Source organism: Salvelinus fontinalis, chromosome 3 (genome assembly GCF_029448725.1).
Source record: "Salvelinus fontinalis isolate EN_2023a chromosome 3, ASM2944872v1, whole genome shotgun sequence".
In the NCBI taxonomy this organism is placed as follows: domain Eukaryota; kingdom Metazoa; phylum Chordata; class Actinopteri; order Salmoniformes; family Salmonidae; genus Salvelinus; species Salvelinus fontinalis.
The window spans coordinates 58,317,393-58,339,783 of NC_074667.1; the positions used below are offsets into that span (position 1 = coordinate 58,317,393).

The 22,391-nt window shown below is 38.8% G+C and overlaps 3 protein-coding genes across 4 annotated transcripts; 1 reads left to right on the forward strand and 2 right to left on the reverse strand.

Moving 5' to 3' along the window:
* Positions 1 to 590: 590 nt before the first annotated feature.
* LOC129851191 (TAR DNA-binding protein 43-like) lies at positions 591 to 7,956 on the forward strand. Of its 2 annotated transcripts, XR_008758940.1 has the most exons (6): positions 591 to 1,411; positions 1,610 to 1,773; positions 2,309 to 2,449; positions 5,441 to 5,611; positions 5,713 to 6,780; positions 7,453 to 7,956. XR_008758940.1 is itself a non-coding variant. In XM_055917561.1 (5 exons), the coding sequence occupies exons 1-5, from the start codon at positions 1,171 to 1,173 to the stop codon at positions 6,214 to 6,216; spliced, it is 1,221 nt and encodes a 406-aa protein (XP_055773536.1). In that variant the 5' UTR covers positions 591 to 1,170; the 3' UTR covers positions 6,217 to 7,956. The 2 variants fall into 2 exon arrangements, 1 of the variants encoding a protein (XP_055773536.1); XM_055917561.1 differs by having other exon boundaries at positions 5,713 to 7,956.
* cenps (centromere protein S) lies at positions 7,622 to 10,977 on the reverse strand. The gene is made up of 5 exons (XM_055917562.1): positions 10,685 to 10,977; positions 10,440 to 10,563; positions 8,703 to 8,736; positions 8,364 to 8,430; positions 7,622 to 8,171 (listed from the first exon to the last, which is right to left on the reverse strand). The coding sequence occupies exons 1-5, from the start codon at positions 10,769 to 10,771 to the stop codon at positions 8,058 to 8,060; spliced, it is 426 nt and encodes a 141-aa protein (XP_055773537.1). The 5' UTR covers positions 10,772 to 10,977; the 3' UTR covers positions 7,622 to 8,057.
* A 42-nt stretch (positions 10,978 to 11,019) lies between these two features.
* LOC129851194 (retinoid-binding protein 7-like) lies at positions 11,020 to 14,219 on the reverse strand. The gene is made up of 4 exons (XM_055917563.1): positions 14,040 to 14,219; positions 11,774 to 11,952; positions 11,413 to 11,514; positions 11,020 to 11,318 (listed from the first exon to the last, which is right to left on the reverse strand). The coding sequence occupies exons 1-4, from the start codon at positions 14,110 to 14,112 to the stop codon at positions 11,265 to 11,267; spliced, it is 408 nt and encodes a 135-aa protein (XP_055773538.1). The 5' UTR covers positions 14,113 to 14,219; the 3' UTR covers positions 11,020 to 11,264.
* Between the last annotated feature and the right edge of the window lie 8,172 nt (positions 14,220 to 22,391).

The following is a 22,391-nucleotide window of genomic DNA, read 5'->3' on the forward strand; positions in this document are numbered from 1 at the left end:
ATTACTAGCGCCCCAAGTGTGTACAGTGTCATTTCAACAAACGAGCCATTTGAGGTGCTTTCTTCCCTCCCGTGATGCATGTTGCTATGGCTAACAACATGGAGAGCGGGCCAGCAGCCTGGAATTCCTATCCGGAATGTTGGTGACGCTTGTTCCCTGATCTTGTCTAGATGGGATACAGCTTTTGTGAAATTGGCGTCAATTATAATTTTTTGGTATTATAACTAACCTTTACCCTTTCCCCTAATTCTCCTAACCTGCTGCCACGAACATTTAATTTGACAAAAGCTGTATCCCTTCTAGACAAAACGTTCATTGGTCTCCAGTTGCCACAGGAAGTCATGAAGGGGTAAAATGGGTTCATCCAATCTTAACATAGGGGGGACGCCACAGTAGTCATCGAGTATGGATCTCAGGTGGGTATAATCAGTTTACCCAAGGTTACTTTTTTGGGGGGGAAAATACAAATGTTTTAAGAGATCACAGTAAAAATTGTGTATTTACCTTGAAATTATTATTTATCCGTTTCTGTTATTTCCTAGATGCACAACACCCTCCCTCCGTTTACAATGAGATGATCTGACATGACGTACTTCCTCCATGACTTACATAATGCCATTTTGATCTGAAAGTACAGCGGTGTTTCATGTTGTCGCAGATGCTTTTGAGCGTAAATATTTGCTTTAAATCTGCAGTGATACGTACATTTTAGATAAGAAAACGGAGTTAAGACTTCACGTTAATTATATGATTGCTCGATTTCAGTGTTCTTAGACGACATTTCAATTTGTAGGACCAACACTGCGATAGACGCCGTTAGCGCATTCATAGCCACATTGCTATAGCGAGGTCGTCGTCCGGTGTCGATGACACAGCTAGCTAACATTAGCTAGCCAACCTAACAAAGGAACACTGGCAGTGGGACCGTGGTAGCCTCGTTTGCGAGAATCTCAAACTCTACGTCGTTAAAATACAATTTGGGGTAATCAAGATAAACAGCGTCCATTTCAACATCTAAACTATTTATTTTTTTTGCAAAACCAGTTTTTTTCACAACTGTTTTGTACCAATCGGCTCGTGTCGTCGGGCATAGCCAAGTGTTTAGAGGGCTATCTAACGTAAGCTTGCCAGTGCTGTTTTTTGGGCTGAGAAAAGGCGTTGTGCGTAACAATGGCAGAGGTGTACATTCGCGTTGCCGAAGAAGAGAATGAGGAGCCCATGGAGATCCCATCCGAGGATGATGGCACAGTGTTGCTTTCTACTGTGGCAGCTCAGTTTCCAGGGGCCTGCGGCCTACGATTCAGGAGTCCAGTTTCGCAGTGCATGCGAGGGGTCCGTTTGGTGGAAGGGATTCTTCATGCACCTGAAAACGGCTGGGGCAATTTGGTCTATGTCGTCAATTATCCTAAAGGTATGGTGACTGACTTTTTACGTGTTATTTTATTAGCCACCAACTGGTGGACAAATGCATTATAATACATATATAATACATTATTTAAGCGTCAACTTTTCCCTAGCTATATGCATCACATTGAATGAGTATCTAGCTAGGCAAATGTCTGTCAGGTGTTCCAACAGCGATTGAATGATCTGTACCACACTATTTCAGACAACAAAAGGAAAATGGACGAGATTGATGCCTCCTCAGCTGTAAAGATGAAGAGGGGTGACATGAAGACTTCAGACCTGATTGTACTGGGGTTGCCATGGAAGACATCTGAACAGGACCTGAAAGATTACTTCAGCACCTTTGGGGAAGTCATCATGGTACAGGTAAAGTCTCAGATTAGCAATTTCATTCATGCAGATCACTTGAGTGCTGTGGATACATTTTTTTCCTTTTACACAGCTCTAATGTACAAGGCCTTGCTATATCTGTGGTTCCTACTAAACTAACATTTGAGACATTTTAAAGTGGCAGTGAACAGTTTAAACAATGACAATGCGTTCTCTCCACCACTGTTTTGCTAAGGGTTGGATCTGGAGAAACATAGCCACTCTCAAATTCATAGACTGAGCTATGGATGCAAGGACTGACCATCCATGATATCAACATGCTAGTTTTAACTATGTTTTGATGGTATAGTGTTTCTCTTACTTTAACAAACATTGGAGTAAAGCTTATTTTGGGTTGTGATGAGGTATGTAAATTTAACTAAGCTAAGCTCATGAGGCATTTCTGAGTTATATTCTTCATGAATCAATGGGTACATATCATTTATGTCCCAAAATGAATGTAGCAACTGCAGATTAACCCAAAATGTTTAAAGGGGAAATGTAGGTTTTAACCCCATGTTCCTACTTACAGGTGAAACGAGATGTGAAGACTGGAAACTCAAAGGGATTTGGCTTTGTGAGGTTTACTGAGTATGAAACTCAAGATAAAGTGATCTCTCAACGCCACATGATTGATGGAAGATGGTGTGACTGCAAACTCCCCAACTCCAAGGTAGGTGTTTGTATCTGTATGGCATGTAGTAACATGGATCATTAATGGCAAGAGCACTTATTTCAGACCACACCGGCCCACCACCTCCCCCTAATGCCATACATATTGTTAACCTTTTACGGGGGCAGCCGGACACCGGTACACTTATGACAACATCCAGCTCAAAGTGCAGGGTGTGAAATTCAATCTATTTTTTTTATATATATATTTAACTTTCACACATTATCAAGTCCAAGACACCAGATGAAAGGTGCACATCTTGTGAATCAAGCCAACATGTCCGATTTTTAAAATGTTTTACAGGGAAGACAAAATATGTAAATCTATTAGCTAACCACGTTAGCAAAAGACACAACTTTTCTAACTCCATCAGTTTCTTACTCCATCAGGTGCTATCACAAATTCGACCAAATAAAGATATAAATAGCCACTAACCAAGAAACAAATTCATCAGATGACAGTCTGATAACATATTTATTGTATAGCATGTGTTTTGTTCGAAAAATTTGCATATTTCATGTATAAACCATAGTTTACATTTCAGCTACAATCCGAAATTGCACCGAAAGCAGCCATAATATTTACAGACACCAATGTCAAATAGCTAATTACTCATCATAAAACATTTCTGAAAAATACAGTCTGCAGCAATTGAAAGACAGGCATCTTGTGATTCCAAACAATATTTCCGATTTATTAAATGTTTTACAGCGAAAACAAAATGTATCGCTATATTAGCGTAGCTACAATAGACAGACACAATTGGGCGCCCACGGCCAGTTCACATGCACGACAGATATATGAAATAACATCATAAAATGGGTCTTACTTTTGCTGATCTTTCATCAGAATGTTGAAGAAGGTGTCCTCTGTCCAGATGAGTCGTTGTATCGATTCAGAATGGCAAATTTCCCTCTTCAATTAGCATTGGCACTAGCCGAGTGGCATAAATTTCTCCAACGTAAACACAGTCAGAGGATGGAACACGGCAAAACTCCCGAATAAAGTTTCAATAATCTGATTAAACTATATTGAAAAAACATACATTACGATGATATGGTCACATGTACCAAAAAAAAATTTGAGCCGGGGATGTTAGCCGTTCGTTAGGAAGGCAAAACAGAAGTCAATCCCACTTCCTTCAGAGTACCGGAAGTGGACGGTCACGTCAAAGAAATAGTTTTTTTTCCACCACAGAACAAGATGAGCACAAAAATTTCTTATCTGACATCCTCTTTACACCAATAGGAAGGCGTATAGAGTGTAAGTAGACTCCTAAGTGTCAAGACCATGTATAGGCATCAAGTTGAAAAGAGCATCGATTTCTGACATTTCACTTCCTGGTCAGGAAAAGTGCTGCAGAAGGACTTCTGTTTCACTCAGAGAAATAATTCCAACTGTTTTAGAAACTAGAAAGTGTTTTCTATCCAAAAAGAATAATAATATTCATATTGTACGAGCAAGATTTGAGTAGGAGGCCGTTTGAAATGGGCACGATTTCACTGGCTACTCAACACTTTGCCTTGCAGCCATAAGAAGTTAAAACTTCTTATGGCTGCAATCCCGTTAACGGGATCGATATGACAACAGCCAGTGAAAGTGCAGGGCGCCAAATTTAAACAGAAATCTCATAATTAAAATTCCTCAAACATACAAGTATCATACCATTTTAAAGGTAAACTTGTTGTTAATCCCACCACAGTGTCTGATTTCATAAAGGCTTTAAAGCGAAGCACCACAAACGATTGTTAGGTCATCGCCAAATCACAGAAAAACACAGCCATTTTTCCTGCCAAAGACAGGAGTCACAAAAAGCAGAAAAATAGATAAAATTCATCACTAACCTTTGATCTTCATCAGATGACACTCATAGGACTTCATGTTACACAATACATGTATGTTTTGTTCGGTAAAGTTCATGTTTATATAAAAAAAATCTCAGTATACATTGGCGCGTTATGTTCAGTAGTTCCAAAAACATCCGGTGATTTTGCAGAGAGCCACATCAATTTACAGAAATACTCATAATAAACGTTGATCAAAGATACAAGTGTTATACATGGAATTTTAGATCCACTTCTCCTTAATGCAACCGCTGTCAGATTTCAAAAAAGCTTTACGGAAAAAGCAAACCATGCAATAATCTGAGTACGGCGCTCAGAGCCCAATCAAGACAAAGATATTCGCCATATTGTGCAGTCAACAGAAGTCAGAAATAACATTATAAATATTCACTTTGATGTTCTTCATCAGAATGCACTCCCAGGAATCCTAGTTCCACAATAAATGTTTGTTTTGTTCAATTATGTCCAAATAGCTACTTTTGTTAGCGTGTTTTGTAAACAAATCCAAAGTCATGAAGCGCGTTCACTAGGAGCAGACAATGTCAAAAAGTTCTGTTACAGTCCGTAGAAACATGTCAAACGATGTATAGAATAAATCTTTAGGATGTTTTTAACAAATTTTCAAAAATGTTCCAACCGGAGAATTCCTTTGTCTTCAGAAAAGCAAATGGAACCGAGCTCGCTCTCACGTGAACAAGCGTCACGAGCTCAAAGCATTCTGCCAGACCTCTGACCCATTCCCCTCTTTCGGCCCCACTTCACAGTAGAGGCATCAAACAAGGTTCTATAGACTGTTGACATCTAGTGGAAGCCTTAGGAAGTGCAACATGACCCATATCCTGCTGTATCTTCAATGGGGAATGAGTTGAAAAACGACCAACCCCAGATTTCCCACTTCCTGGTTGGATTTCTTCTCAGGTTTTTGCCTGCCATATAAGTTATTTTATACTCAGAGACATCATTCAAACAGTTTTAGAAACTTCTGAGTGTTTTCTATTCAAATATACTAATAATATGCATATATTAGCAACTGGGACTGAGTAGCAGGCCATTTACTCTGGGCACCTTATTCATCCAATCTACTCAATACTGCCCCCGGCCATAAGAAGTTAATGTGCAAGCCTTTTTTTCTACCTTTGTAAAACAGCAAGGTCCAGATGAGCCCATGAGAAGCAGGAAAGTGTTTGTAGGCCGTTGCACGGAAGACATTTCCGCTGATGAGCTGCGCCAGTTCTTCATGCAGTATGGCGAGGTCACTGACGTCTTCATCCCCAAGCCCTTCCGTGCCTTTGCCTTCGTCAGCTTTGCAGATGACCAGGTTGGTGCCACTGCAAATTGAAAGGCATTGTTTTTTTTGCCATCTGCTGAATTACCTGTTTAATGTCAGACTGGTATGTTGTTGTTTTTCTCTCTCTCCAGGTTGCCAGTTCCCTATGTGGAGAGGACCTGATTATTAAGGGGGTCAGCGTGCACATCTCAAACGCTGAGCCAAAGCACGGCAGTAGGCAGATGATGGAGCGAGCAGGGCGGTTTGGAAATGGGTTTGGGGCTCAGGGCTTTGGTAGTAACCGCACAGGGTTAGGGAGCAGCGCCGGGAGTAATATGGCTAATTTTGGCAACTTTAGTCTGAACCCTGCCATGATGGCTGCTGCTCAAGCTGCTCTGCAGAGCAGTTGGGGAATGATGGGTATGTTGGCTAGTCAACAAGGGCAGACTGCCACCTCAGGCACCACCTCTACTGGGCAGACTAGCTCCACCAGGGATCAGAGCCAGGCCTACAGCACAGGCAACAGTAACTATGGCACTAGTTCAGCCAGTCTAGGTTGGGGTACCGGTTCTAATTCGACAACCAGTGGTAGTGGGTTTAGCTCAGGAGGATTTGGCTCCAGTATGGAGTCCAAGTCTTCAGGGTGGGGTATGTAAGTAATAGTTTGTATGGTAAGTATTGTGAGATGTCTTTTTCCAAATCTATTTCTGGTGTTACGCGTATCTGATAGCTAAACGCTTTTGTCAAATGTTTTGTAAATTTGGAAAATGCTCAAGATTTAATTTAGAAAGTGTTTGAGGTGAATTATTATTTACCAGGGTGTTCAGCTTAAGTGCTACTTTTGATGTCAAATTGATTTAAGTTTGTCCTGACCTATTTTCAACTGGATTCTTAAAGGCATGTATTGTGAGTTGTGATGTTTCTGAAAATGCATGAGAAATCACTATGGTTCACTATTCATCCATATATTTGACAACAATCTTGCATTGGAAAGAATCTGGTTGAAACTGAAATGTTTAAGTGCAACTTTATTTGCAGTCAAGTTCAATGGAAAAACCTTCACTACAATCTCTTCTGCAGTTCACTTCTCTTCCATTTTCCCGGGAAGAAGCTCCTCTTTGGCAGCATTCTTTGGGTGATGTCAGTATCACTCTCCCTCTTCCCATCTGTAAATGCTTTGCCATCAAACAACGGCTTCACTCCGCATGTTCTAAGAGACGGTGGGTGTTACATTTTTTTATCCACTTTTTAATGGAAAGAACTGCGCAGCTGACATTTTAAGAACTCATGAGTGCGACTGAGGATGGCTTGTGGCGAAGAGTGAATCGATGAGTGAGCGAACGGAGAGAAAAAGAAAGCGTGAAACGAACTGGTTGTGCGATGAAAGAGCCCAATTTGACTGCTTTTGTGAGAGTGAATGGAAGCTGCAGATGCTACAAGCTCCTTCCCCCTAAAATGGACTTTCATTTAGTAGTACTTCAAGATCTCTTTATTGTAGCAATTTTTCCTACCCTTATTGATCAAGTGCAGAAGTAGTACACAAATGTAGTGTGGAATGTTGTGCTGAATATTTGTCTTGCTTATATAACCTACCTGACCTGAATGCTGTATGGTGTGTGTGGTTTCTTTCCTTGTTATTGATGCTCTGTAAGTGTGAACTTGATGTGGATGACACCTGCCGAGGACACTGGGGACGTGAGTGTTGGTGTGAGAGCATGGAGTGGTGTGGTTGTCATATTTCCCAGTGTGATTCAGTCTGTTTCAAAGGTGTTTTAGACATGTCAAATAAGAGTTCTCTAATAAAACTTTGTTTGAATAGATATGCTTATATGAATACTGGGTACTTTTGTGACATTTGAGTTGTCAAAATCTAATTTAATTCACATATCTAGGGACCTTGGACACTGCTGACCGAGGTTTCCATCTGAACCCGGACTGGAGTCAGTGTCCTGAAGGATGAAGACTGAAGTCCTCACAGGCTTGAAATGGGGTCTCTTATATTTATGGCAACCTAAAAGGAGTCAGAATTGGGTAGTAAGTTTGGATACATTTCTAATCAGATCTGATGACAAGTATTGTTTATTTGGCTTTATATTTTAAAATAACATTGCGGCATTGGGTAGAACTAATCTATTCTTTGGGACAAGACAATGAACAGGTTATGATATTTCAGATGTGTACACAAAGGATATTACAGCACATCTCAATGCTGAAGGTGAATGGGAACACCTGGGGAACACCTGCTGTCCTTCAAAATTGTATTGAACTGATGTTAATGTGTAGATCTGTAAATACTTTTGGAGAAGACATTGGAACAGTGCTTACATTTCAGCCAATGACGATAATATTGCTGTACCACTTGGAATTGTAATCAATAAATATTTTCTGCAAGTTTGGTCGAGCAGTTGATGCCATATTAGTGAAAGTACACCTGCTATTAACTGTCTGTATAATCGAAACCATTCACGTAGTACTAGGGTAGCATGTTTTTCCCTCCCTACACCATCTCTGTATCCTTATTCTTCCTCTTCCCTGTAATCTTCTTCCTTGTGTCTCTCTGCTCCTGGTTGGCGCTGGCAATCTCTTCACTCTTCCTTTGTATGAAGTTAGACTAGAAAAGAGAGTTTGTTATTTGAAATGTGGGAGACAATACCACTGCAAATACCTATGTTGTAATGGAAAACAACTCCCTATAAGGGTCAAAATATGACTGGTACCATAAAAAGTTGTCAGATTGGGTCCATCATAAAATGATACAATAATAAAGCTTCAAGAACAGACTGTTAAATTAGCCAATACCCACCAGTGCTGTACTTCGACGAGCTGTAAGCTTCACATCCTCTACAGATACTGTGCTTCTTTTGGCATGCCTGCAATTTAACCCCCGCAACACACATGTTAGTTTTAATCCTATTATGAAACAGAAGCAAATTATTAAACCTCGTGGTCTTGCCTTATACTTGCTGAATGAACCTTTTCTGTTTACAATGGACCCTGCAGAGCATTTGATGCCAATCACCCCCCACCTAACAACATTGCATAAATGAGTGGCTGGAAATCATTCATTTGTAACAGCAGGATTGTCAGTCTGAATAAACACTGATTTCATAACATCGATGCAAGCTGTATGAAGACCTTTTACCTTGCAAAGGCCTCCAAGTCCTTTGCAAAAATATCTAAAAGGGGAAAAAAGAAATGCAGTCAATCATCTGAAACATACAAGCAGAATAATCTCAGTGTAAAGTGGCCCCCAGATCATCATCGATCCGCCACCAAATTTCACAGTGGGTGCGAGACACTGGCTTGTAGGCCTCGCACCCACTGTGAAACTAGGTGGAGGATCGGTGATGATCTGGGGGTGCTTCAGCAAGGCTGGAATCGGGAAGATTAGTCTTTGTGAAGAACGCATTAATCAAGCCACGTACAAGGTTGTCCTGGAACCTTGTACGTGACAATGTTCCCCAACTGAGGATTGTTTTTTCCAGCAGGACAATGCTCCATGCCACACAGCCAAGTCAATCAAGGTGTGGATGGAGGACCACCAGATGACCAGCCCAATCTCCCGGTCATGACCAGCCCAATCTTCAGACCTGAACCCCATTGAAAACCTCTGGAATGTGATCAAGAGGAAGATGGATGGTCACAAGCCATCAATCAAACCCGAGCTGCTTGAATTTTTGTGCCGGGAGTGGCATAAAGTCACCCAACATCAATGTGAAAGATTGGTGGAGAGCATGCCAAGACGCATGAAAGCTGTGATTGAAAATCAGGGTTATTCCACCAAATATTGATTTCTGAACTCTTCCTAAGTTAAAACATTAGTATTGTGTTGTTTAAAAATGAATTATTTGCATTATTCGAGGTCTGACAACACTGCATATTTTTTATTATTTTGACCAGTTGTCATTTTCTGCAAATAAATGCTCTAAATGACAATATTTTTATTTGGGAGAAATGTTGTCAGTAGTTTATAGAATAAAACAAAAATGATAATTTTATCCAAACACATACCTATAAACAGTAAAACCAGAGAAACTGATCATTTTGCAGGGGTCGCTTAATTTTCCCCAGAGCTATATGTATCACCTTGTCAGCTCGGGTATTCAAACCAGTGACCCTTCGGTTACTGGGCCAACGCTCTAACCGCTAGGGATTTTGACTACGTGGTATACAGCTACGACCAGAAGTTACTTTTTCGTAGCAGGTAAGGAGTATTAACATAGCAGGTTAGTGGAATTAGATTATGGTTAGGAAAAGTGTTAGGGTCAGCTAAAATGCTCTCCTAACCTGCTACGAAAAGTCACTTCCGTTCCTAGCTGTACTCCATCTAGTTACAACCTCCGCTAGGCCGCCTGACAATTTTTTGCCACATCAGTACAGATGAAGGAAAGGAGACAAGGGGAACAATCTACATCTGACCATTGAGATGCACCGAAAGTGTTCATTTTATTTATGACGCTGACGTCAGAGGACTTGATAGTCAATGTATGTATGGTCATCTGCCCATCTATCCTTGGTCTTTCAGGAAAACGATGAGGAAAGGGAGCCATAGGGGTGTTTGGACAAATCCTTTTGAGTCTCAAGATTTTCCAGTAAACCCCCCAAGACCCGAATATGTAAATAATATGTTGACAGGAATACCAAGCCTGTCATTTGGCAAGTTGGAGCTACAGTATTACCATGTTTACGAATCAAATCCATCCCACATAGAATAACATGTGAATTTGACTGGTGCTTGGACAGAGCAAACCCAAGGTGGAGACCGTGCACAAAGATGTTCATAACTAACTCATCAGGGCCCTATTGTTAGCAGTCATGCACAGCAATCCCCCCTTCCCTACAGACATTATTTGTTGATGTTTGTTATTATAATACTCACCACATTGCCTGAACGTCGTTTCAGCTATTGCTGCTATAACCTGTCGACTGAATTCCTTCTGATGATCCTCACCAATGCTTTGACACAGTCTTCCCACTGTATAGTGGACTGCTGCTTTCAGTCTCTACGGGTTTAGTGAAAACATGAGTAAATACTAGCTTTGTCCATCTTTATCTAACTGACAACACGTGCTTACAAGACACATATATAATTGTGAATTAATAAATCAAAGGTAAAAGTTGCACCTGAAGTTTTCTTTCCTCCTCGTCCATTGCTTTTGGCATTTTCTCCCGACAGTTCACGTTAGCTAGACAGCTAGTAGTGGATAGCATACATAGCCTACCACTCTGGTTTACTCATATACTTTTTCACCAGATGATATTTAAAACAGAAAATGAAACAACATGTACAATCGTTTCTAGAGTAGCTAGCTAATGGGCATGGCATAATCTTTACGATAAATCAAATTTCGCTAAACTGGAAAAGTTGCGCGCTTAGAAAGGCGGAAGGTGTCATCCAATTGAACCAATACTAGGCCTATAGCACCACCTGCTGGGCTGGAGTATTACAAAACAATGCATTAATGGTCCAGCGCTTTATTCATGGTTTTTAGTAGATTAAATGTATTGTACATAATCACGAAATCCTCAAATGTATATCATGTTATTTTTATTCATGTTGTTAAAATGTTGACTATTTTATTTTAATTATTTTGCATACTCAAAACATACCATGAGCATGTCATATTAATGATACATTTATGAAGCATATTTAGCAAATGTAAGGTTGAAGAACAATTGTGCAAACTTTATGGTGAAAGAATTATCAAGCACTCTTTTTATAAATCTGCTTGCAGACTTTATCCCCACAGGTGATTTCCTATAAGAGAGAGGAAAAATGCATAACAGTTAGGCCTACTAATACTAATGCCATCAATGTAGTTAAAAGGTAGATATGAGTACATGCTACATGCCAGATAGAGCTCATCTCCTTCTATCCAGTGTGTCCACCCTCTGTTCTTCTTCTCTCCCTTCTGAACACACACCAGTTTATCATTGTCCCAGTTGACCACCGTCTGCAATTAACAAGAGTACTTATCAGAATGGGTTGTGTGGACCATAACTTTAAAACACCTGGGATAGCTCCAGCTTGCTTGAAATGGGCTTTTAGACAGATCTGTTACATATTGTTCTCAATGTTGCCATATTAAGGACCACAGTTCAATAAGCAACAAGGAGCAAAATAACAAAAAGGGTTCTATTCATCATGATAATAATATGACATAAATGATAAAGTGTTGGCACCCATAGGAACAGTAAATTGCAAGTTTCTACCTGAACTTTTCTGTTATCCATGGCTTTGGTCACCTCCTCAAACTCTTCCCCAATCTTGAATGAGACTGTGTAGTTTTTGAAGGTAGTGAATGTTTTGATGGTGAAAGAATCCCCGTCTTGCTCAATCACTTTCTGAGGTTTCAACATGTTTGCAATCTTGCGTGTTGCAAAATCAATGCCTGTAAGGAAAGAAATCCTGCATGTGTTACAAATATATCCTAAGAGACTGAACATTTCCAATCCATTCTCAGTAGGAAACTGGTGAGCTAGGTTATGAATCATAACTCCAAAGTTACACATTTGAATTCTTCAGAATGTATTTCGAAAGAAGTTAAGATTCATATTATATGGAGTTATAATTCTACTGGTGAGCATGTTGAGCAAAAGAAAAAAGATAGAAATTGCAACTCAATATTAGGAAGGTGTTCTTAATGTTTTGTACTCTCAATGTATATTATAATAAAATATATTATAATTTAGCATTAAAAGTTTAAGTTTGTTCCACCTGAGCAAGTCTGACCACAAGTCACAGACCACTATGAGGACACCAAATGCGTTTGATGAATCCTTTTTGTCTTCTTCTAATGCCTCTGACGGGGAAAGTAATCCAAAGTAACTGAAAGTAATCTGATTATGTTGCAGATTTTGGGGTAGGCTAATACAAAAGTTGTGTTACTGATTACACTTTTGGACAGGTAACTAGTCACTGTAACATATTACATTTAGAAAGTAACCCTAACCCTGCATGTGCCACATACTAAAGAAAAAATAAACACTAGCATAGAGTTCAGACAATAACAATCACATACATGTTATTATTGTTTTGAATTATTGACAGAAAAGATCAATTACAATTATGAAAAATTATTGATTTGAAAATATAGGCCTATCTAATAAATGAATAAAAGTGAATAAATCAAAGATAATCCATTTCAGTTGAATAAAACAGTACGCTACCCTTACCTAATGGCAGCATTAATTAATTACCAACAGGTAGAGTGAGTATTGGTTAAGTGGGACACCTGGCAAAGTGGGACACTTAAGCTTTGTAATGGATATCTTTAAATGTGTACAATAACATTGTGCCTGTGTGTTAGTGAGGAAGTATGTGATGATAATCATTGTGGGCGTGGCATTCCGTGTAATGATACCTGTCTCTAGATGCCTAATGTTAAGGTTATAAAAAAACTAAGAAAGGATATTCAGTGTCTAATTACGACCTATTTTGTAATGGGATGTAATTGTAAATCAAAATGACTGTAAATTGTTTTCTTACTACTCTCACCTTTTTAGAATATTGACATTTTGACAGTGTCCCAGTATGCCAATCGCCTACTGTCAAAATGGGACACTCCTCTAGGCCATTTTAATGCAGAAAATATATTTCAGGGGATTATGAAATCCATTTTCTAAATAGGCTCACATGTTGCATTTCATTTTCCTCAAATCTGCTATCACCTAGCTTGCTATAAAAAGCTAGCATAGCTGCATTTTACTTAGAAAGAGATTACCTAACCAACATAAAAAATCATAGCTAGCTATATTCATAACCTTACAGGTATATGATGACTAAAAAAGTGTATTTTGCTGTATTTCACAATAAAACAGTCAATGAAATTGTTGAGGGGTAAGGTCTTTCTGGTTTTATTCTACAAAATGTCCATTAGAGTGTAATGTAGAGAATGTTGAGCTGATAGATCTAGATGAAGTTCATTTTATTTAAAGGCTATACAATTACATATAGGCTACATCATATAATTATAATAAAGTATGATGATGATAATAATAATTATAAATGATCATTCTTAATGTTCCACAAAAATACATAAAGCACGTTTTGATACATTTCATTTGTATGAACAATTGAAGTTTATCATAAAAATATTGAAAATACTCAAATACTCTAATTTATCCTTCTTTACAAAAAAGAATGAAGTGTCCCACTTTGTCAATCAAGGTGTCCCAATTTGCCAGTATCGACTTAAAACATGTGGTCTCAGCACAATTTGTGTTTGAAGAAGAGCCATCCATCCTGTGTTTAATATTTCTTTCTTAAGCTGTTTAGAATGATATCATGTTGGGGGTTAAGACAATGGGATGATTCTGTAAGGTGTTCGGGAAACACATTTTCATAACGTGTCCCACTTTACCAATACTCACCCTAATTAATTAATCAATAAATAGTCAATATTATTGTAATCAAAGTCACTTGCCTAAAAACATAAGAAAATGTGTACTGCAATTAACAAGTAAAAAGAGAACTTACCAAGAGCAACCATGTAACTTTCAAAGTTTTCATTACTAGTCATGTCCCATGTGCCACTGTAGTCGGTAGGCATGGTGGATACTTGCGTGGCAGTCTCAAACCTTCAATAGACAGCAGTTGTTAGAATGAAGAGATTTAAAGTCTCTAGGATGTCCCATGGTGTGTTAATATAGGGCGAGGGTTTGGTTTACCTCTCGTAGTTGGTTGCTATTTTGGACAATAGAGTAGAGGAGTAGCCTGGTGGAGGGCGGAACATGACTTTTTGCACAATTATATGAGGAAATAACATTTGAGATAGGCGTCTCGAAATAGAGTAGGCTATAATGCATCAAGCATATGTGCACATTCTTTAGTGTCTCTCTTTCCAACAATGTGAAGGGTGACTAGAATAAATGTTATACAGTTTCATTCACATGGACGCACACCAGAGTATGATGAAAAGCCTGGTTGGATGATCATTTTCACAGAAGTTAGAACTGGGAAGGATGTGTCATTAAGGCCTATCACCTCTCACTTCTTTGGCAGAGTTTATTCAAAATGAATGGGCACAATGCTACATTACGCATTAGCACAGTATACCCGGAATATCATACCAAGGGATCAAAGGATAAATTGTAAGTATTGGAGATGTTAAGGTCTATTCACAGATTGGGTCCGGGTCTCATTTCTATGATGATAATGAACAATAACTAGTTGGTGGCTTCTTGTGTTGTGAAGAATGATCTGATGGTGATCTTTTTTACTTTTCTTTGTACTATTGATTACATGTTTTCTATTAGTAACTTATTCTAAATGAACATGAATCTAATTCTAGTATTAGAAACCTTTTATTTGCAGTCAGATAATTAATGCAATCTTTGTGGCACTAGTTCTCATCCCTCAATTTTATGTGTTAACCAGGTAAGTAAATTCAAATTTACAACTAAAAGCTTTTAATTTGAAGTCAAACATGCAGTGTGTACCATGTCAAGTTTCTGATTGAGAGTATAAATCCCTCAGGCCTAAATCCTCTCGATATTGCCAGCAGCCTCTTCTGAAATTTACAACTAAAAGCTTTTAATTTGAAGTCAAACATGCAGTGTGTACCATGTCAAGTTTCTGATTGAGAGTATAAATCCCTCAGGCCTAAATCCTCTCGATATTGCCAGCAGCCTCTTCTGAACAATCTCACTGCCTTCATTGTCTTATCATTCATGGCTACATCCTGCTTTGTAAACATATTTTTGATAGCTATTTCTTATAGTTTTAATGAGGTGTGCTCCTCACAATTGTTTGGCTTTTGGCAAAAGCAATGTTTAATTTCATTTTTGCCAAGTTCATAATAAGTTGATTTGATAATGATGAAAGAGAGATGGCAGTAGAGACAAGCTTTGGTCATTCCGACCCTCCGCAAAGTTCAATCAGATTGGGTCATTGCATTCGTTGCAACAATCTAAATGTACATTTAAAGTATGTGGGTCTTTCCATGAAAATAATGCCTTTTGATTCCCTTTGATATTTTAAGTAGACATTGTGCACCAATATTGCATTTTAAAAGCCTTTGATATTAAATGAAAGCCCTTTAATATAGACCACATTGAGAATTCAATAAATCAGATTCTTAATTTGAATAAAGGCTTGCTAAAATGCCAAAATTCAGCATTTTGACATTTTCTATCACAATTGATGTCTCCAGATTACACCATCAATGTAAAGCACTAGTTATTTTGTTGCTTTGACAAAGTCATTTCTGAAGAGTATTATTTATTTAATGTGATTAGTGAATCATTTACATCTGTCCCACATTTTAAGGTAAACCCTGTTAATTGAACTGAACTCTCATTTTAATATGATGAAACCATTCCTTTTTAAATATTTTTTTCAAAAGAAACATTGAACATCTAACAGGCAAATGATAGTATAAAAGCAGTTGAGCTGGTTCTACTCTTTACTTAAAAGCAGGTGAACTGGTTCTACTCTTTACTTAAAAGCAGGTGAACTGGTTCTACTCTTTACTTAAAAGCAGGTGAGCTGGTTCTACTCTTTACTTAAAAGCAGATGAGCTGGTTCTACTCGTTACTTAAAAGCAGGTGAGCTGGTTCTACTCTTTACTTAAAAGCAGGTGAACTGGTTCTACTCTTTACTTAAAAGCAGGTGAACTGGTTCTACTCTTTACTTAAAAGCAGGTGAGCTGGTTCTACTCTTTACTTAAAAGCAGGTGAACTGGTTCTACTCTTTACTTAAAAGCAGGTGAGCTGGTTCTACTCTTTACTTAAAAGCGGTTGAGCTGGTTCTACTCTTTACTTAAAAGCAGGTGAACTGGTTCTACTCTTTACTTAAAAGCAGGTGAGCTGGTTCTACTCTTTACTTAAAAGCAGGTGAGCTGGTTCTACTCTTTACTTAAAAGCAGGTGAGCTGGTTCTACTCTTTACTTAAAAGCAGTTGAGCTGGTTCTACTCTTTACTTAAAAGCAGGTGAACTGGTTCTACTCTTTACTTAAAAGCAGGTGAGCTGGTTCTACTCTTTACTTAAAAGCAGTTGAGCTGGTTCTACTCTTTACTTAAAAGCAGGTGAACTGGTTCTACTCTTTACTTAAAAGCAGGTGAGCTTGTTCTACTCTGTACTTAAAAGCAGGTGAGCTGGTTCTACTCTTTACTTAAAAGCAGGTGAGCTGGTTCTACTCTTTACTTAAAAGCAGGTGAACTGGTTCTACTCTTTACTTAAAAGCAGATGAGCTGGTTCTACTCTTTACTTAAAAGCAGGTGAGCTGGTTCTACTCTTTACTTAAAAGCAGGTGAACTGGTTCTACTCTTTACTTAAAAGCAGGTGAGCTGGTTCTACTCTTTACTTAAAAGCAGGTGAGCTGGTTCTACTCTTTACTTAAAAGCAGGTGAGCTGGTTCTACTCTTTACTTAAAAGCAGGTGAACTGGTTCTACTCTTTACTTAAAAGCAGGTGAGCTGGTTCTACTCTTTACTTAAAAGCGGTTGAGCTGGTTCTACTCTTTACTTAAAAGCAGGTGAACTGGTTCTACTCTTTACTTAAAAGCAGGTGAGCTGGTTCTACTCTTTACTTAAAAGCAGGTGAGCTGGTTCTACTCTTTACTTAAAAGCAGGTGAGCTGGTTCTACTCTTTACTTAAAAGCAGGTGAACTGGTTTTACTCTTTACTTAAAAGCAGGTGAACTGGTTCTACTCTTTACTTAAAAGCAGGTGAACTGGTTCTACTCTTTACTTAAAAGCAGGTGAACTGGTTCTACTCTTTACTTAAAAGCAGGTGAGCTGGTTTTACTCTTTACTTAAAAGCAGGTGAGCTGGTTCTACTCTTTACTTAAAAGCAGGTGAACTGGTTGTACTCTTTACTTAAAAGCAGGTGAACTGGTTCTACTCTTTACTTAAAAGCAGTTGAGCTGGTTCTACTCTTTACTTAAAAGCAGGTGAACTGGTTCTACTCTTTACTTAAAAGCAGGTGAGCTGGTTCTACTCTTTACTTAAAAGCGGTTGAGCTGGTTCTACTCTTTACTTAAAAGCAGGTGAGCTGGTTCTACTCTTTACTTAAAAGCAGGTGAGCTGGTTCTACTCTTTACTTAAAAGCAGGTGAACTGGTTCTACTCTTTACTTAAAAGCAGGTGAGCTGGTTCTACTCTTTACTTAAAAGCAGGTGAGCTGGTTCTACTCTTTACTTAAAAGCAGGTGAGCTGGTTCTACTCTTTACTTAAAAGTGGTTGAGCTGGTTCTACTCTTTACTTAAAAGCAGGTGAGCTGGTTGTACTCTTTACTTAAAAGCAGGTGAACTGGTTCTACTCTTTACTTAAAAGCAGGTGAGCTGGTTCTACTCTTTACTTAAAAGCAGGTGAGCTGGTTCTACTCTTTACTTAAAAGCAGGTGAGCTGGTTCTACTCTTTACTTAAAAGCAGGTGAGCTGGTTCTACTCTTTACTTAAAAGCAGGTGAGTTGGTTCTACTCTTTACTTAAAAGCAGGTGAACTGGTTCTACTCTTTACTTAAAAGCAGGTGAGCTGGTTCTACTCTTTACTTAAAAGCAGGTGAGCTGGTTCTACTCTTTACTTAAAAGCAGGTGAGCTGGTTCTACTCTTTACTTAAAAGCAGGTGAGCTGGTTCTACTCTTTACTTAAAAGCAGGTGAGCTGGTTCTACTCTTTACTTAAAAGCAGGTGAGCTGGTTCTACTCTTTACTTAAAAGCAGGTGAACTGGTTCTACTCTTTACTTAAAAGCAGGTGAACTGGTTCTACTCTTTACTTAAAAGCAGTTGAGCTGGTTCTACTCTTTACTTAAAAGCAGGTGAGCTGGTTCTACTCTTTACTTAAAAGCAGGTGAGCTGGTTCTACTCTTTACTTAAAAGCGGTTGAGCTGGTTCTACTCTTTACTTAAAAGCAGGTGAGCTGGTTCTAGTCTTTACTTAAAAGCAGGTGAGCTGGTTCTACTCTTTACTTAAAAGCAGGTGAACTGGTTCTACTCTTTACTTAAAAGCAGGTGAACTGGTTCTACTCTTTACTTAAAAGCAGGTGAGATGGTTTTACTCTTTACTTAAAAGCAGGTGAACTGGTTCTACTCTTTACTTAAAAGCAGGTGAGCTGGTTCTACTCTTTATTTAAAAGCAGGTGAACTGGTTCTACTCTTTACTTAAAAGCAGGTGAGCTGGTTCTACTCTTTATTTAAAAGCAGGTGAGCTGGTTCTACTCTTTACTTAAAAGCAGGTGAGCTGGTTCTACTCTTTACTTAAAAGCAGGTGAGCTCGTTCTACTCTTTTTGGCCATTTTCTGTTGTTTTGTGGTGGAAAACTGAACGGATCGAGCATAAAATGTAAATCCTGTTACCCATAGATAGACAGGCTAGAAACGGTTGGCTGCAATTAGATACATGCTCCACAGAGCCATCCTTCCATAATTGATGCTGTTTCTAGGATATCACTAGCAAGCAATACCGTTGCACAGTATGGTGACTGGTGCAGTATGTAGTGACTTTAAATATCCCCTTTCCTTAATTTGGTATACTACGAAAGCAATTGGTGTTCATATCTGTTTATAAGCATGAAATTAATCTGACTGTGAGTATCAAATTAACTATGAAGGGACTTATAGATTTTTCAAGCACCCAACATTTATGCTGAAATATTTCTTAGTTTGAAATCACACAGTTAAAAATAAAGAATCTGTGCAGAAAGGGCTGTGAAAGCTGTAGTTTATTTCCTTGTGTTTAAAAAGTGACTATGTGTTACATTAATTCCATTTGTGTACAATATGTAGAAAAGTGGTGTTCGGTCCCCAGATGTAAAAAATAACATTAGCGAATCCTTCATTCATAGCCTTTTTGAACCTCAAAGTGATACGGAACAAACCACACTTTCACTTACAACAGTGGTCACAAACCTTTTCTGAGTCAAGATCACATTCTGAGTCAAAATGCAAGCCGAGATCAACATTAACCAATTAAAAAAAGTTATGCAGCAATGATGTTTGTGCAGTAGGCTATAGACCTAATACATTATCACAACATATTGGCTATGCTTGAATTGCCCTGCCAATGTTGTTCTTCTCAGACCATTTTGAAATGATATTGAAAAAACAGTATCTGATCACACTAGTAATAGATCATTTGTTGTATTACTTGTGAGGCACAGATGATGGAGCATAATAATTAGCTTTTTTTACTGGACTGATGGTCAGTCTGAGGGGTGGGATGGAGCAGCGGGTAGGCTGCCTCACCTGACCAACCATCCCTCTACTCTCCCTCCCTCCGCTGAGAAAAGGAGAGACAGCCTTCCAGCTGATGGCGAAACTCAAGTAGCACTTCATTATTTCTGCCTCATGCACCAATTCATGTTGTTACTCCTATGACATTGTCCAGAGAAAGTGACATTTTTCTCGATATTAAAAAAGACAAGCCGCTAATAATAACAACGGATGTTTATCGAAACACTTTGCTACTCATTCATTTCAGCTGCAGTGCTGTTGTAGCGTGAGTGGAACTAGGGAGAAAGCACATTTTATGGCTTACAAAAGTGTTGAACAAAGTGTTGACAGTGCTGAATAACAACTTAAACATTACTTATAAAATCAGAAGCTTTTTGGTGTATTCGTTGAGTCTCTCTCTAGTCATAGTTCTTGAAATCTCAGTATCAACTTTGCTGTGCATTCAAGGCTTCTTTTTACAGTCTAGGCTTGAGGAAGCTGTGCAGACATGGTGATCTGAGCTATCTGATTGGCCAGTGGTAGGTCTATACATAACCACGGGTGCTGAGGATGCTGCAGTACCCCCTGATAAGATAGATTTTTTTCAACAAATGATTACTCCTGTATGAGCAACGAAAAATACCTGTCAGACAAAAATTATACGCAGCACCTCACAGAAGTGTTTAGTGGTCAACTAGGAATGCCTTGGAGATCCGTTTGGAGAAAGCGATTGACCGGTTGGTGACGACTAACTTACAACATTGAGAATGATTAAGTGCTATAACATTTCGAGACAATGGGACTATAAGGTTCTAACTGTAGCTATTTGAATACGTAAATGATAGACTCAGAACACATCGCCAAATACATTACGATATGTATTATGATTAGATAAATGACTTACTTTATGATTACTGAAAGGTTTGTTTATTGCTGCCGTGCCATTATTGCTGGCTAGACCATACTTAGAGGGAAATGTCAAAGACGTGTTCTGATTGGTCTGTCTGTATTTGTACAGGTTTGTGATTGGATTGCAGAAAGAACCTTACAGCGCCAAGTTCAAATGGGTTTATGCAGATAGAACTTATATATACAGTACCAGTCAAAAGTGTGGACACACCTAGTCATTCAAGGGTTTTTCTTTATTTTTACTATTTTCTACATACTAGTGAAGACATCAAAACTATGAAATAACACATATGGAATCATGTCGTAACCAAACAAAAAAGTGTTAAACAAATCAAAATATATTTTAGATTCTTCAAAGTAGCCACCCTTTGCCTTGATGACAGCTTGCAGAGTCTTGGCATTCTCTCCACCAGCTTCACCTGGAATGCCTTTTCAACAGTCTTGAAGGAGTTCCCACATATGCTGAGCACTTGTTGGCTGCTTTTCCTTCAGTCTGCGGTCCAACTCACAAACCATCTCAATTGGGTTGAGGTCGGGTGATTGTGGAGGCCAGGTCATTTGATGCAGCACTCCATCACTCTCCTTGGTCAAATAGCCTTTATAGAGCCCAGAGATGTGTTTTGTCTCAGTGTACTGTTGAAAAGCAAATGATAGTCTCACTAAGCGCAATCCAGATTGGATGGCGTATTGCTGCAGAATGCTGTGGTAGCCATGCTGGTTAAGTGTGGCTTGAATTCTAAATAAATCACTGACAGTGTCACCAGCAAAACACCCTCACACCATCACACCTCCTCCTCCATGCTACACGGTGGGAACCACACATGCAGAGATCATCCGTGCACCTACTCTGCGCCTCACAAAGACACCGCGGTTGGAACCAAAAATCTCAAATTAAGATTGATGAGACCAAAGGACAGATTTCCACCGGTCTAATGTCCATTGCTCATGTTTCTTGGCCCAAACAAGTCTCTTCTTATTATTGGTGTCCTTTAGCAGTGTTTTTTTTTCAGCAATTTGACCATGAAGGTCTGATTCATGCAGTATACTCTGAACAGTTGATGTTGAGATGTGTTTGTTACTTGAACTCTGTGAAGCATTTATTTGGGCTGGAATTTCTGAGGCTGGTAACTCTAATGAACTTATCCTCTGCAGCAGAGGTAACTCTGGGTCTCCCTTTCCTGTGGTGGTCCTCATGAGAGCCAGTTTCATTATAGCACTTGATGGTTTTTGCGACTGCACTTCAAGAAACTTTCAAAGTTCTTGACATTTTCCGGATTGACTGACTTTCATGTCTGAAAGTAATGATGGACTGTCGTTTCTCTTTGCTTATTTGAGCTATTCTTGCCATAATATGGACTTTTACCAAATAGGGCTATCTTCTGTATACCACCCCTACCTTGTCACAACACAACTGATTGGCTCAAACACATTAAGGAAAGAAATTCCACAAATTAACTTTTAACAAGGCACACCTGTTAACTGAAATGCATTCCACCTCATGAAGCTGGTTGAGAGAATACCAAGAGTGTGCAAAGCTGTCATCAAGGCAAAGGGTGGCTGGCTACTTTGAAGAAGCTTTGTTTAATACTTTCTTGGTGACAACATGATTCCATATGTGTTATTTCATAGTTTTGAAGTCTTCACTATTATTGTACAATGTAGAAAATAGTACAAATAAAGACAAACACTGGAATGAGTAGGTGTGTCCAAACTTCTGACTGGTACTGTAACTTTTTCAAAAATCGAACTTCACAGGCACATGAAGAACCATCTAA

What these genes read in the sequence shown, in the direction of transcription:
- LOC129851191 (XM_055917561.1), top strand. Translation starts at nt 1,171, where the DNA reads ATGGCAGAGGTGTACATTCGCGTTGCCGAAGAAGAGAATGAGGAGCCC. An exon ending in TGTCGTCAATTATCCTAAAG is followed by an intron (nt 1,412 to 1,609) that starts GTATGGTGACTG and finishes ACACTATTTCAG; the next exon opens with ACAACAAAAGGAAAATGGAC. An exon ending in TCAGCTTTGCAGATGACCAG is followed by an intron (nt 5,612 to 5,712) that starts GTTGGTGCCACT and finishes CTCTCTCTCCAG; the next exon opens with GTTGCCAGTTCCCTATGTGG.
- cenps (XM_055917562.1), bottom strand. Translation starts at nt 10,771, where the DNA reads ATGCTATCCACTACTAGCTGTCTAGCTAACGTGAACTGTCGGGAGAAA. An exon ending in AACGACGTTCAGGCAATGTG is followed by an intron (nt 8,737 to 10,439) that starts GTGAGTATTATA and finishes TTCCCCTTTTAG; the next exon opens with ATATTTTTGCAAAGGACTTG. An exon ending in CTCGTCGAAGTACAGCACTG is followed by an intron (nt 8,172 to 8,363) that starts GTGGGTATTGGC and finishes TCTCTTTTCTAG; the next exon opens with TCTAACTTCATACAAAGGAA.
- LOC129851194 (XM_055917563.1), bottom strand. Translation starts at nt 14,112, where the DNA reads ATGCCTACCGACTACAGTGGCACATGGGACATGACTAGTAATGAAAAC. An exon ending in AAGTTACATGGTTGCTCTTG is followed by an intron (nt 11,953 to 14,039) that starts GTAAGTTCTCTT and finishes CTTTCCTTACAG; the next exon opens with GCATTGATTTTGCAACACGC. An exon ending in AAGGAGATGAGCTCTATCTG is followed by an intron (nt 11,319 to 11,412) that starts GCATGTAGCATG and finishes TCTCTCTTATAG; the next exon opens with GAAATCACCTGTGGGGATAA.